This window comes from Scleropages formosus, chromosome 5 (genome assembly GCF_900964775.1).
Source record: "Scleropages formosus chromosome 5, fSclFor1.1, whole genome shotgun sequence".
Classification (NCBI taxonomy): domain Eukaryota; kingdom Metazoa; phylum Chordata; class Actinopteri; order Osteoglossiformes; family Osteoglossidae; genus Scleropages; species Scleropages formosus.
Genome location: NC_041810.1, coordinates 28443696 through 28456832, shown reverse-complemented (window position 1 = coordinate 28456832; position 13137 = coordinate 28443696). Strand labels below are relative to the sequence as shown.

The 13137-nt window shown below is 52.6% G+C and overlaps 1 protein-coding gene across 4 annotated transcripts in view; it reads left to right on the top strand.

The window, feature by feature from the left end:
* Positions 1-13137, top strand: part of neo1b (neogenin 1b) — a 71338-nt gene that overhangs the window by 54561 nt on the left and 3640 nt on the right. For 2 of the 4 annotated variants that reach the window (XM_029252330.1, XM_029252327.1), the window contains exons 9-24: positions 60-214; positions 1243-1391; positions 1763-1901; positions 2317-2366; positions 2737-2881; positions 4136-4246; positions 5618-5812; positions 6346-6441; positions 8152-8384; positions 9481-9619; positions 9910-10017; positions 10147-10341; positions 11315-11347; positions 11888-11950; positions 12085-12223; positions 12410-12645. In XM_029252330.1, the coding sequence (XP_029108163.1) occupies positions 60-214; positions 1243-1391; positions 1763-1901; positions 2317-2366; positions 2737-2881; positions 4136-4246; positions 5618-5812; positions 6346-6441; positions 8152-8384; positions 9481-9619; positions 9910-10017; positions 10147-10341; positions 11315-11347; positions 11888-11950; positions 12085-12223; positions 12410-12645 (2186 nt within the window). The remainder of the gene's footprint in view (positions 1-59; positions 215-1242; positions 1392-1762; positions 1902-2316; positions 2367-2736; positions 2882-4135; positions 4247-5617; positions 5813-6345; positions 6442-8151; positions 8385-9480; positions 9620-9909; positions 10018-10146; positions 10342-11314; positions 11348-11887; positions 11951-12084; positions 12224-12409; positions 12646-13137) is intronic. The other 2 variants (XM_029252328.1, XM_029252329.1) reach the window with 2 other exon arrangements.

Genomic DNA, 13137 nt, shown 5'->3' with positions numbered 1-13137 from the left:
TAGCCACGTCTTACATCTTGTCTTGGCCCCTCCCACCTGCCACCCTCCTGGTACCCCAGAGAGCGCGTCCAAAATACCAGCCGGCCCGGTGAGCTGCAGGTCGTCATCCAGAACCTCATGCCGGACACTAGGTACACCTTCCGTGTGATCGCGCACAACCGGAACGGCCCAGGAGAAAGCTCCGCCCCCATTGTCGTGGCAACGCAGCCCGAAGGTAAGCCTCACAGAGAGACACCCTCCGGTAGGGCTCTCACCTGGATCTCGAGTGTGACAGCAATGAGTAAAAATCCAGCGCTTATGAGGGGGGGAGAGACGGCGGAGCTGCGTAACCGCTGATCTGCGCTGTGTCCGTAGCAACAATCAAACCTGCACAACACACACACACGCAGCCGAAGACATGCTCTACCTTTGCCCCTCGCTCCCTTCCGGAGTACATCTGCACCTCACACAGAGATGCGCGCGCTAACACATACACACCGCATTCCAACTTCTTTGGTGGCTGGTGAGCACATCCATACATATACACACATTCCACATGTGGAGCCTACATGAGATGGGTTGCTTATTGAAAGTAATAGTTCATGACCTCAGCAGAACAAATAAGCCATTATTCTTCATGAGTCCTGTTCTGCTCTCCTGGCCTCACTAACCAGACTCAATGGATCATGTGAACGCCTGTAAATGAAACAGAAAGCCTCCCCCTCACACACACACACACACACACACACACACACACACACACACACACACACACACAGACGTCCATAGAGATGCAGGTTCTCACCGCAATCTGAAGCCTGCTTGTTCATGCAGGTCTCGTCATGTCTGTGGCCCTCCCGTGATGTGATGCGGCACTCATCCTGCACGTCTCGGCCTCGATGAGCGCAGCTCCTTAGCGTCTGAGTTCACGATGGAGCGTTTCAAATTAGGGGTGTTTGCTTCCCTTGGTGGGGGAAGGAGATGGGACTGAGCCAATGGGGGTGCCAAAAGATGTCCCACATGTTTCTGCGGCAGACATCTGGGTTCCACAAAGCCGTCTTTGTGAAAGAGAACCCTGCGTTGTCTAAACTCCGCTGTTGCGTGACTTTCGCCGAAGCTCCTGACCTCAGCTCACCCAGGGTGCATCTGGCTCTGTACATGTATAACTAGTACTTAAGAACAAACCAAATGTAAGGTAAATCTGCATGCTCGGAATTGCAGATCCCACGCTGACGTCTCGCCTCTACGTTCGTCTCTCTGCAGTGCAGGTCCCCGGCCCGGCGCCGGAGCTCCAGGCCGTCTCCGTCTCCCCCACCTCCGTCATGGTCAGCTGGGGAAAGCCGTTGACAGGCAACGGCGAGATCCAGACCTATAAGGTGTACTACATGGAGAAGGGTGTGGACGGAGAGCAGGTAGACTGGCTATGGGGGGGGGGGGGGGGGGGGGAGGGCTGCGTGCTGAGATAAAGGGTGTGTTTTGGGTCTCTTTACTGGTTCTAGGGGACTGGCCTGGTTCAGCACCGCACATCTGCACATGACCTTCTGAGTTTTGGTTGATTCATTTTAAGGGGAATCTCTGGGAGCGAAAGCACACCAGGAGAGAGGCTCATGTGTACTGAACGGATCCTTTCTCCTCAAAGGGCTTGGCGGGCGGGAGGGGGGGGGGGGGGTTAATTAATACTGGGTTCCTGTTACCTCTGTTTTTCCACCCTCAAATCGTTAAATCCCAAGTGTGGGGTCAAATGAGGCTTCCGGAGCTAACGTGTTTTTGTGTTTTCCGTCAGGATGTTGATGTTACCGGTTTGTCCTACACCATTACTGGGCTGAAGAAGTTCACCAACTACAGCTTCCGTGTGGTGGCTTACAACAAACACGGGCCAGGTGTCTCCAGCGAGGACATAGCAGTGAGGACCTTGTCTGATGGTGAGGAGAGCAGGAGCAACGGGACCCGTTCTTGTAGGGCTTGTCCTGCCGTGGGCTTGGGAGTTGGAAGATCTTGCAGGTCTCCTAATCCCCATCTTCCATTAACACCCCATGTGAGAGAAGGATCCACTGGTTCCAGACCTCTTCTGGTCAGTGGTCAGTGCACCATTAGTGTAAATCTTCTGTGTAAGAGTGACCTGCTGCAGCGTTAGCGTTGCGTGAATGTTGGAACCTGCTTCATGTGTGGCTGTAGGAAAGTCTCCATGAGTTTTCTGCTAATCTCCCATCCCTTGAAGTGTATTTGAAGATGATGTATGTAGAGCTGGGCTCTATCCAGGGTGACTCCGGTACATACTGTACATGCGATGACCTCTTGTCACTTGTTGTGAACGTGTTTCTGCTCTCACCCCCCCAGTTCCCAGTGCCCCTCCGCAGAACCTCACCCTGGAGGTGCAGAATTCGAGGGTAAGCGTGGTTTTGTCCGCATGTCACTCTATGTACTGCAAAACTCCGGCCTGTGCTTAGTGCTCGGCGAGTGTGTGTGTGTTTCCACGCTGGTACAGGGATATAAGTGTGATAATTCATGGTTTACCGCACAGATGCGCTGCGAGTGTCTCTAGTTCACGCCTCTTCACCCCCCGCCTCCTACAGCGTAACGCAGCACCAGCTACACACCCCACTTCCGTTTGCACCCTGGGTCCAGGAGTGAGCGCTGCTTACATTGACACCCCGATGTGTGAATGTGTAAATATCAATGTGCTTGTTTACGCTCTCTTCGGCATTCTTAACTGCGCCAAACTCACAGCCCTTCCATCCTCTAACGTTCCTGCCCCAGAGCATCATGGTCCGGTGGCAGCCCCCTCCATCCGACACCCACAACGGAGAGCTGGTGGGATACAAGATCCGTTACCGGAAAGGGGCGCGGAAAAGCGACGCGACTGATACCACAGTGAGCGGGCGGCTCTTTCAGCTCATCGACGGTGAGTCGTCGCCCTGCTGCCGAGCGCGCGGGAGCCCGTCGGCCGTCCGACGCCCCTGCCGTCGCTCCCAAGCGCGTCAAGCCGTTTTCGTTCCCAAGAGCCGTCACGTGCCACCAGGCGCCGAGGGAGTAACACAGATTTTTAACCGCTGTTTCGGCAGTTTTTTTGACTGCTGTCGCACTGTTGAAGCCATCAAAGGGAACACGGGCAGAGAAGAGGACTCTCAAGTGCTTTCAGGGTGAAAAGAGTGGATGTTTGTCGGTTCAAAGCCCTTTAGGGCCGGTGGGCGTGTTGGGGTGGGCTGCAGGGACGCCTCTGGGGGAGACAGCAGGATTAGCATTCAACATACAAATCAGAAGCAAACCGGATTCTCATTAACATCCCACAGCAATTACTTCCACCATGTTGCACTTAGACAGCGGGTGTCCTTCCAGCGGCGCATTCCAGAAGCACGCCCCTGGCGGGCTTCTCGCTGAGGGATGCCTTTGATATCCACATGCCACATTAGGCCTGCACTTATGCTTAGAGCGTAGAGGGGAAGGTTCCTTCGGTGGAATTGGGCTGCGGGTGCGATTTCTCCTTGGAGCAGAGCCGTAATCAACAGCAGCACATTCGATCCCTTGAGGTGCACTTGGAGTGGAGTACGCGATACCCCTGCTGTGATTTGTCAAGGAGCCCCGGAGGGTGAAGTCGCCGATTCCTCCCTGCCTGTGCGTGTAGACGGTTTATGGCACCTTCTTCCTCGGTGCTCGGACTGCTGGAGGGTCAGCGCAATGGAATCCGGCATTCGGGCACTCTCTGCACTTGAGCTCGGTTGCATTGCGCTGTGCATCTAAGCTGGGTCCAGCGTTGATGGTGCCGAATTTGCAGGTCGGGCACATGGGAAATGGGGTAAATGGGGTCTTGGTGGATCACCTGACCCCACGCATCGAGATATCTTAAGGGTCAATATTCCGGTGCCCACCAACCGGGTGTCGCATCGCAAGAATTCCCATGGCTGTTTCACACAGAAAGCATATTATTCCTTAATGGTGGAGAAGAATAACAAGAGTAAATCAGTTAATTTAGAGGTGCATCTGATTAAGGAGGAAAAACAGATGATGTTGTCAGTGACAAACTTTGCTGTCTAGGATACGCAAGAGCCTATTGCGTGGGGGTTCCGCATGGAGGTTTAGCATGTGGGTTCTTCCTGGGGGATCTGCATGTTCGGGTCGGGTCTCTGAGGGGCTCACCTCTCCTCCTCCTTGTGCCCAGGACTCGAGCGCAGGACGGAGTACACGTTCCGTGTGTCAGCGCTCACGGTGAACGGGTCCGGCCCTCCGACCGATTGGGCCACAGCGGAGACCTTTGAGAGCGACTTGGATGGTAAGAGTGCTGTGAGCTCAAGAAGCAATTCTTTCGAGCAGCGGTTCAGAGGTGGTAACAGCTGCATTACTAATCCAGTATGTGGTTGCCTGTGTATCTCTAAAGATCCTCGCAGGGTCTCGTTTAGTTTGAGTTCTTGGATGAAAGCTGAGAAGGTAGGGATTGTCGACAGTCGTCTTACCGAGTTATTCCATCTCGATCCTCAAGATGTGATCTGCCCCGTTCCTCCAGCACTGCTCAGGGCAGCCTCGCCAAACCTCAAAGTGGAATTTAATCACAGCACCCAGATGAGATCTCGGTGCTCGTCCCTGGTCACGGACCTCCCAGGGAGCAGCGGCTCTTCTCGTGAGATTAATTTTCATCAGTTCGTGTCACTTTGCTAAGCCCAGTCCACCTCACCTCTCCTGTTCCGATGCAGAGGGAAATGAAGAGTGTTTGTCTCCAGATTACAGATCAAGAAGTGACTTTGTGTTGTCATCTACACATTTAATCTGTTCTCAGTGCCGCTGCCGACCCCTACTTTGAGCAAGAAGCTCAAGCCAATGGAATAAAGAGTGTGTGTGTGTATGTGTGTATGTGTCTATGGGGTCAGGAACAAAAAGATAAATATATTCCTTAAGAGAGCAACATTCTGTGCTCAGCACTGCCCCCCCACCAATTAATTAATACACTCAATCCATGTAGATAAGTTCTATCAGCCAATATGAAATTGTTGTAGTCGGGTTTGACCGGAACAGATTCCGCAAGCACTGATGTTCTAATTTATCTTGAATTACTTATTAAATTGCCATCCTGCAAATTGCACTGTTTTAAATAATGGCCAAGATGACAGATTTGAGCTTGAAAGTGTTTTAAGAAATTAACAGTTCGGCTACATCTGTCGGGAAATTCATTAACGCGGGCAGTGTCATTTTGTTCCGATGTCCTGCATAATTAATGAATTTGTATAAAGGAGTTCTTGCATAAGTATAGCTCCAAGACTGAACTTTTATGAGTGCGAAGCCAAGTTTTAAGTCGCAGAACTTCTTTTTTTAAATTGAGCCTGACAAGTATTTTGAGCTAAAACTTATGCAGTTGCAAATTTGATTCCCCTCCCCCCTCCATTCAGCCTCCATCCATGTCCATCTTGTCTGGGAATGGGCATCTTAGCATATTCAATATGCAGATAGAAGCAGCTGTCCGCTGAGGGAGGTGTGTGCAGGTGATGGATGGATGGATGCAAGGCTTGTTGGCTGCGGGTGCTGGTATTGGGTGGGGGTTGTGCACCCTCTCTGCTTGCACCATCGTGCCATTGAGGGTCCCTGGAAAAGGCTTGGAGAACCTGCTGTAGGTGTTTCCCTTAGACCCCCCTGCTGACCTTTGTTCCTACAGAGAGCCGTGTGCCCGACGTCCCCACCTCCCTCCATGTCCGTCCGCTGGTCAACAGCATCGTGGTGAGCTGGACGCCACCGGAGAACCAGGACATCGTGGTCAGGGGTTACGTAATTGGCTACGGAATTGGCAGCCCCCACGCCCAGATGATCAAAGTGGACCACAAACAGCGCTTCTACACCATTGAGAACCTGGGTAAGAGCTGTGGGGATGGTGTTACGGTTGGTGTTGCTGCTTTACCACTGAATTACGTGTGCTTTGCAGCCTAGAAACTTCTCGTGCTATGAAATATAGGCAGGTCAGTGGGCAGATATTTTAAAAGTGATTATGCCGTGGTACCTCAAAGTGCGGGAATGCTGTAACAGTGCTCGTTATTCTTGTACAAAATATTAAATTTGAAAAATCTAAGTACTGAAATAAACTTGTAAAATGAATAAATGACTATGATTTACACCCCTGATCCTTCTTACCTACTTGTTTTAAAAAATGCAACTTGGGCTTCGCTTATTTTTGCACCTGTATTACTCCTGTGTTTCTACTACACACACGATTTCCTCTAAAGCAACATGTGGGATTGCTCATTACACACATTGTTACATTTCATGGTAAAACTGAGGGACACAAGGGTTCAAATGCTTTCAGGCAGAACTGTATATCATTTTGATAAAGGCTGTTTGATAAAAATTTTTTCTCTCCCTCTCTCCCTGGCACATCTCCACATACCTCAGACCCAAGTTCCTACTATGTGATCACACTGAAGGCCTTCAACAACGTGGGGGAAGGGATCCCTGTATACGAGAGCGCCATCACCAGGCCGCAGTCGGGTAAGGCAGGCTGCTGCTGAAGGACAACTCTCGCCGGTCACGTCTATTGATTCGCGGTCACCATTGACATACGGGTGTCATGGGCAAGTCGCTCAGTGTGACCCGCTCTCTCAGTCGGTGAATGATGATGCCGCTCGGTGTTCGGAGGACGTCTGGGCTTCCGGGGGTGTTCCTGTTCTCGTCATGGAAACGGGCTGCTGTTTCCAAGTGGTTGTGAGGGTGACGGGAGGATGCTGCCGTTTGACGTTACCGGGAAATATTGATGATCCTGTCGGCGCTGAGCATTTTATCGGCCGCACCCAGTGGATTTTATCACTAACAGGTTTGCTGGAGAATATCGCTTACCTGTCAGCAACCTTCTGACCCCCTCCCCCCAGGGCACTCGATGTGTTCGATGTGTCGTAAACGGCTAACTGACCGTGGCTGAGGCTGACAGTGAGGTATGGATCTGTCGGCTGAGCACGTTCAACGTCTTTGGAAGACCGAGAGCGTTGTCTTCTTCTCTAGATGTGGTGGAGATGTTGGTCTCGAGTTGCTGAAGGCAAGAGTGTGGCAGGTTGAGGAGAAGAAAAATGTAGTTAGTTGTGCCCATGGTTCTCCCCAACCCAAGGGAAGCCTTTGACTCAGTTCCACTCAGTCTTTACCTTTAGAACCTTTATGTCACACCCAAGACCCCTCATTCTTCCTCTACTCAATGCCATGATGGACACAAGGTTACTGTCAAAGGAACTGAACCCCCCCTGTAGTGACCCCCAAAGGGAGTCCCAAAGCTACCCCTTCAAAGGGGTCTAATATAGCAGCCGCTCCTATGTGGGGTGTGGTGCAGGCCATGGCTTCCGGCCAACAAAACTCGAGGTGGGTGTAAAAGAGCAACGTGAAGTTGGCTTTGGAGACACCTCCCTGTGTGACGACAACGTGGACACGTGATCCTCCCCTCCAAAGGTTACGTCTCTCCTTCCTTCCTATTTGGATGTCCAAATCGTAGCGCTTTGCCACTGTGACATGAAGAGCAACGCGGGTGCATTACTTACAGGAAACAGCCATTATGGAGATTATGCTGTCAAGCCTGGAGAAAAACCTTCACTATTCATCTCCAAAGGCCTTTATGCCCAAGTCATCCTGAGTTGTTTCTCATTAATTCTCCCGTGGCTCTCGGTTGTCGGAACAAGTGGCAGCAAAACGTGTCTCGACATAAAATATCCAGGTGTAAATGTGCAGGTTTGGATGTTGGTTTGAAGACACTACTGCATAGCGCTTTGGGGTATTTATTTATGTTTATCCCGAACTGCTCTGTAAATGGTTTGTTTGTATCGCTCTATTGATTTTAGCCACGCCAGTAAAAATGTTAATCGGTCGACATGCGTCGTTTTGCCCAAAAACGATGCTGTCGGTCATGCCGTAGCGTTCTCACATCCCTTAGAGCGTTAACCGTGTAGTCGATCTAATGTAGAGTAGTGATGCTCCCTGGAGTTGTGCTCTAATAGAGAATTCTCTCTCTTTCTCCTCACCCCCTTCCAAACACCCATCACCGAACTTCCCTCCCACCCACCCACCCATCCTAACCCATTAACCCTTTAACTGCCTCATTTTGTTGCTGCTCCTCCCCGCCACCCCCATACACACTCGTGTTTGTTCTCGCCTGGCTGGGTTGGCGTCTCCTCCACCCTCCTCCATCTCCGTTTGACCGCGTGCCGCTTTAACTGCCTGCAGACCCCATAGACCCTGATGTTGATTTGTACGAACTCTTCCATGCTCCATACACCCCAGTACCAGACCCCAGCCCCATGCTGCCGCCTGTGGGCGTTCAGGCCTCTGTCCTGAGCCACGACACCATCAAGGTCTCCTGGGCCGACAACTCGCTGGCCAAAAACCAGAAGATCACCGACAGCCGCTACTACACGGTGCGCTGGAAGACCAACATCCCTGCCAACACCAGGTTCAAGGTACGGCGGCGCCTGCGGTGTTTGTGCGCGACTCTGACTGCAAACGTTATCTACGCTCAACGACAGGGTCATGGTTGTGGAAAATACAGGGAAATGCTTTAAAAAAAAAAAAACTGAAAGGTGAGAGGCTGAAATTTTGGAGCCCTGCTGCCCACCCAGGAGCGGAACTTCCCCGGTCAAAATCTGCGGCTCACCGGTCCCCCTACAGAGAAGACGTGAGGCTTGCTGGCGCCCTCTAGCTGAGTAATGGTGCCTTTGGGCGACCAAGTCGTACCTGTGGCCGCTGCAAGCAGAGTTCATTACCCCGTGACTCCTGGTACAAGACAAACATATTAACAGGTACAAAGCAAACAATGTAAGGCAGCTTAGGAGGGCACCACCAACGGGCTGGATATGAATTATTCATGACGGGAATTACGCATTTGATGAAGTGGTGTGTGTGTGTGTGTGGCGGGAGGGCCGAGGTGGGGCGTAGGGGGCTGGGCTCGAAGCACAACTGCGTCACGCAGTCGGGGGTATTAATCATCCAGATCGTGCTGCTACCCTGCTTGCAGGAGCACGTTGCTCAAAGCCGAGGTTAATGGCGCCCTAGTGGAGCCCACGGTTGACGTTCCAGTGGTGTTGGAAAGATTTGGGGGGGGGCTGTTCTGCCCCGCCACCCCCCCCAGACACAAACAGTCCCTCTTCCCCCTCATGAACATCATGGGATTCATAAGGCCTTGTAAACTAATCATAGGCAACAGTAGCTGACCACATGGTTCAAAATAACATGAAACTGGCAAGTTGAGGTGTGTGTGTGTCTTTTGTCCTCACAGCACTCCAGCCTTTCTTTTTTGTGAGGTACCCAACCTACCTCGACCCACCAGTTTTTCTGACACTTACGACCGTATGTTTTATTCCTACTGTTTACCCCCGCTGCCCATGAAGTTTCTCAATGTTTTGAAATCTAAGACCGCCTTCATTGACCGTCGGCGCAATTCGTGTGAACGTGGCATGGCTTGTAATGAAGGCGAAGAGCAAAATGTGGTGAGAATCACATCGGGCCTCTAGAGAACCCCCCTCAACTGAGCCCCCTCCTCCGCATTTCACCTTTCAGATTGCGAACACCACCACCCTGAACCACATGGTGACGGGACTCAAGCCTAATACCCTGTACGAGTTCTCCGTCATGGTGACCAGGGGCAGGAGGAGCAGCACCTGGAGCATGACGGCGCACGGGACAACCTTCGAGAGCAGTGAGGACCCCCCGCCCCCGACACCTAAACACACATTTCCATTATTAGAGGAGAGATACAGTAAAATGTCAAGGCACTGTGCATTTATTAGCTTATTTCACAATGCTGTCCAGCGATGATGATGGTTCCGGAGCTTCCGCAACGAGCCCTTTTCATCACCGTGACCTGAATGGGCGAAGAGTCTTTCTCCAAAAAGACGTCGTTCTTCCGCTCTTTGTTCATTCACCTCCTCCATTACTGCTTCTTTAAGAGGAAGTGACGTGTTGCCGACCTGTCTCCTTCTCCCAAAGTTCCCAGTTCCGCTCCCAAGGACGTGACCGTGGTGAGCAAGGAAGGCCGACCTCGGACCATCATCGTCAACTGGCAGCCGCCATCGGAGGCCAACGGCAAAATCACAGGTGCGCCGGGCGCGTCTCTGAGTTCGTAGTCCCGCCCCCAGCATCACCAAACATGTGGCGTTGAGCGCTGTCCTGTGGACCTCCCCATGAGTCGCTGTCCTGCATCCCCCCCCCCCCCCCCCCCCACAGGGTACATAATCTACTACAGCACGGACGTGAGTGCGGAGGTCCACGACTGGGTGATCGAACCCGTGGTGGGCAACCGGCTCACCCATCAAGTACAGGATCTGACCCTGGACACCACTTACTACTTCAAGCTCCAAGCCCGCAACTCCAAGGGCATGGGCCCCATGTCTGAGGCGGTGCAGTTCCGTACCCCCAAAGGTAAAGAGGGCTGGGGGGGGGGGGACACGAGGGTACGAGTCACTGCTGGGGGTCTTGTCCTGTTCCTGCTTCCACTGCCAGCAGTTCCTTTGTTTCCTGGAACCTGCTTTCCTTTCCTCTTCATTCAGCTTTTCATGCTTCCTAAACACCCTGGTAGCATAGCGGTTAGAGCTGCTCTTTGGGCTCAAAGGTTACAGGTTCGAATCCCACCTCCAGCTGCAGTACCCTCGAGCAAGGTACTTACCCTAAATAGCTCCAGTAAAATTACCCTGCTGTATAAACAGGTAAATAACTGCAAGTAACTCAACACCGTAAGTCGCTTTGGATATAGATAAATAAATGTCAAGGTTTGTTTTTGTTTCTCCATCATTTTCTACACCATGCAACAGAATGTTCTCCCTTCTGTGAGCGCTGTCATCCACACACAATCTGCGAACCGTCCTCTGGGGTTCCACCACAATTTTTACCCTCTCCAGGGCTCGTCCTCGGTCATATTCCTCACCGGTACCATGTTACGATGCTCCCTTTCGGAAGGGGAAGGGGGAGGGCGGGCACGTCCCCTATTATTAAGGCACAGTTCCAGCCCTCTCAAGGGTACGAACGGCAGATTTTCCCTCCAGCCGCCTGCGTTATTATGGGCCGAGGGGCTGCGCGCCAGTTCCTCTGCGAAGCCTTCTCAAAGCCGCTGCCCGTGGGCCGAGTCCAGAAACGGTTCCCAGGAAGGCAGCCCGCTCTGCTCAGCCATGTGGAGGAATGGGGACGCCTGTGGATTAATTAGCCGCCCCCCCCCCCCCAACCCCCCAAGCCCCCCTTGGGCTGTCTCTCGCGCCTGGAGCCGGATGAGCGGCCCCCTGCTGCGCTTTTCAGATGTTCCTCCATTCCTCTCCGCTCTCCACATCCACCCTCGCTCCTCTAACCGCTCTGCTGTGTGTCTTCTTTCTCCCGCTCCTCCTCCTCCTGCTCGGCCCGTTAGCGGAGTCCTCCGACAAAATGGCTAACGACCAAGGTAACTGCACCTCGTACCTTTGTTCTTACCTCCTCCTCTTTTTTTCTCTCTCTCTGAGTCCTCCTCGTTGCTCACCGGTTTCTTCTTCCCCTCCCCAAGATGTCAGATTTTCACTTAAAGTAAGACTCCCCTACACACTCCGAATGGAGGACCGCTTATCTTCTCCCACTGGGGGCAGGACGACACCCGCCTGCGTCCAGTGGGTGGTTGGCTAAGCTGTACTGTAGAAAACCAGGTGAAAACAGAACTACTTTGTTCTGGAAGTCCTGCCGAGTCCCCTGGATCAGCTTCATGGGTTCACGTCCCACTAGGGGCTCTACTGTAGTACCTTGCGTTATACCATAGCCAGAATTCAGTGACAGACTTGGCAGTGCAGCTGGGTGCCAGTGTAAATGGGTTTGGGTAAAGGAGCAGTTAAGAAGCTAAATAATAAATGCAGCTCAATCAGAGTTTAATGTCCTTTGAAATGGAACCGTGTGTGTGTGTGGTGTTCCTCCTACAATGCAAATTGTCTTTTTGACCTTTGACCTCTTCGTGCAGCATCTGGCATTCCGGCGAAGACCGGAAGGCCCTCTGGTGCAGCTGGCCACGGATCTCCAGTCGGTAATGCCCCCTCCCCTGCCCCGGGCTCTCACGAAACGCTGGGGGGTCAAGTCATCGGCGAAACGCTGAAGTTCTGCGATGATCGTCCCTGGTTTGGTGTAACAAGCGGTCCTCCGCACCCCCGTGTGTTCCAGGCAAAGGGGGCGTGACTGGCGGCGGCGAGAACCACATCCTGGTTATCATCATAATCATTTCCGTCGGGGTCTTCACCATCGTCGTGGTCCTGGTGGGGGCCTTCTTCTGCACACGGCGCACCAGCTCCCACCAGAAGAAGTAGGTGGATTGTCGCCCACACGCTGACCGCCCCAGGAACTTTGACGCACTCGTAGAACTTAAAGGACCTCGTGTTTCCCCCCCGCTCTCGCACCCTGAGTGACCCGCATGCCCCAATGTCGCAGTGCTGTGCTCATCGTGCCCGAACGTAGCCTTTGACCTCTGTCCCTCTCCATGGTGTTACAGGAAGCGCGCAGCCACCAAGTCTGCCACCAGCTCCCACAAACACAAGAGCGGCTCCAAGGACCTGAAACCACCGGACCTGTGGATCCACCACGAGCGGCTGGAGCTGAAGCCCATGGATAAGTCCCCCGAGCCCAACCCGGTGATGACCGACACTCCCATTCCCCGCTCCTCTCAAGAAATCACGCCTGCCGAGGGCACTGCCGAGAACCCCATCCAGAGGCGCAACTCGTACCGCGGTGAGAGCGTGGCTGTCGAGCGCTCGGCACCTCCGTGGGCCTGTAGCTTTGAACGGAAGAGGTCCTCGGAGGTCTTTGGTGCAGATGATACTTGTCAAAGCATATTCTGTGATTATAAGAATGAAAGGAGTTGTAACAGGGAGATTTTGTTGTAATCGTGTGACGAGATGAACGGCAGAAAACTGGCTAACAAACTGGGCTCTACTGCCCCCTGCTGGTGGTACAGATCAGTCATTGGCCCATTCGGCTGACTTTCTTTCTGCACAATGCTCAGCTATTTATGATTATTTATCCATTTAAACAGCTGGGTAAGTACCTTTCATAAGGGTACTACAGCTGAAGGTGAGATTTGAACCTGCGACCCTTTGGGTTCAAAGGCAGCAGCTCTAACCACATTCATCCTGGGGGGGAGTATTGAGTGGTCCTCCAACGTGAGTTTAATATCGGTAGTTCGTGGCTGTGGTGGAGGATGTCTTCCTTAACCCAACGTAG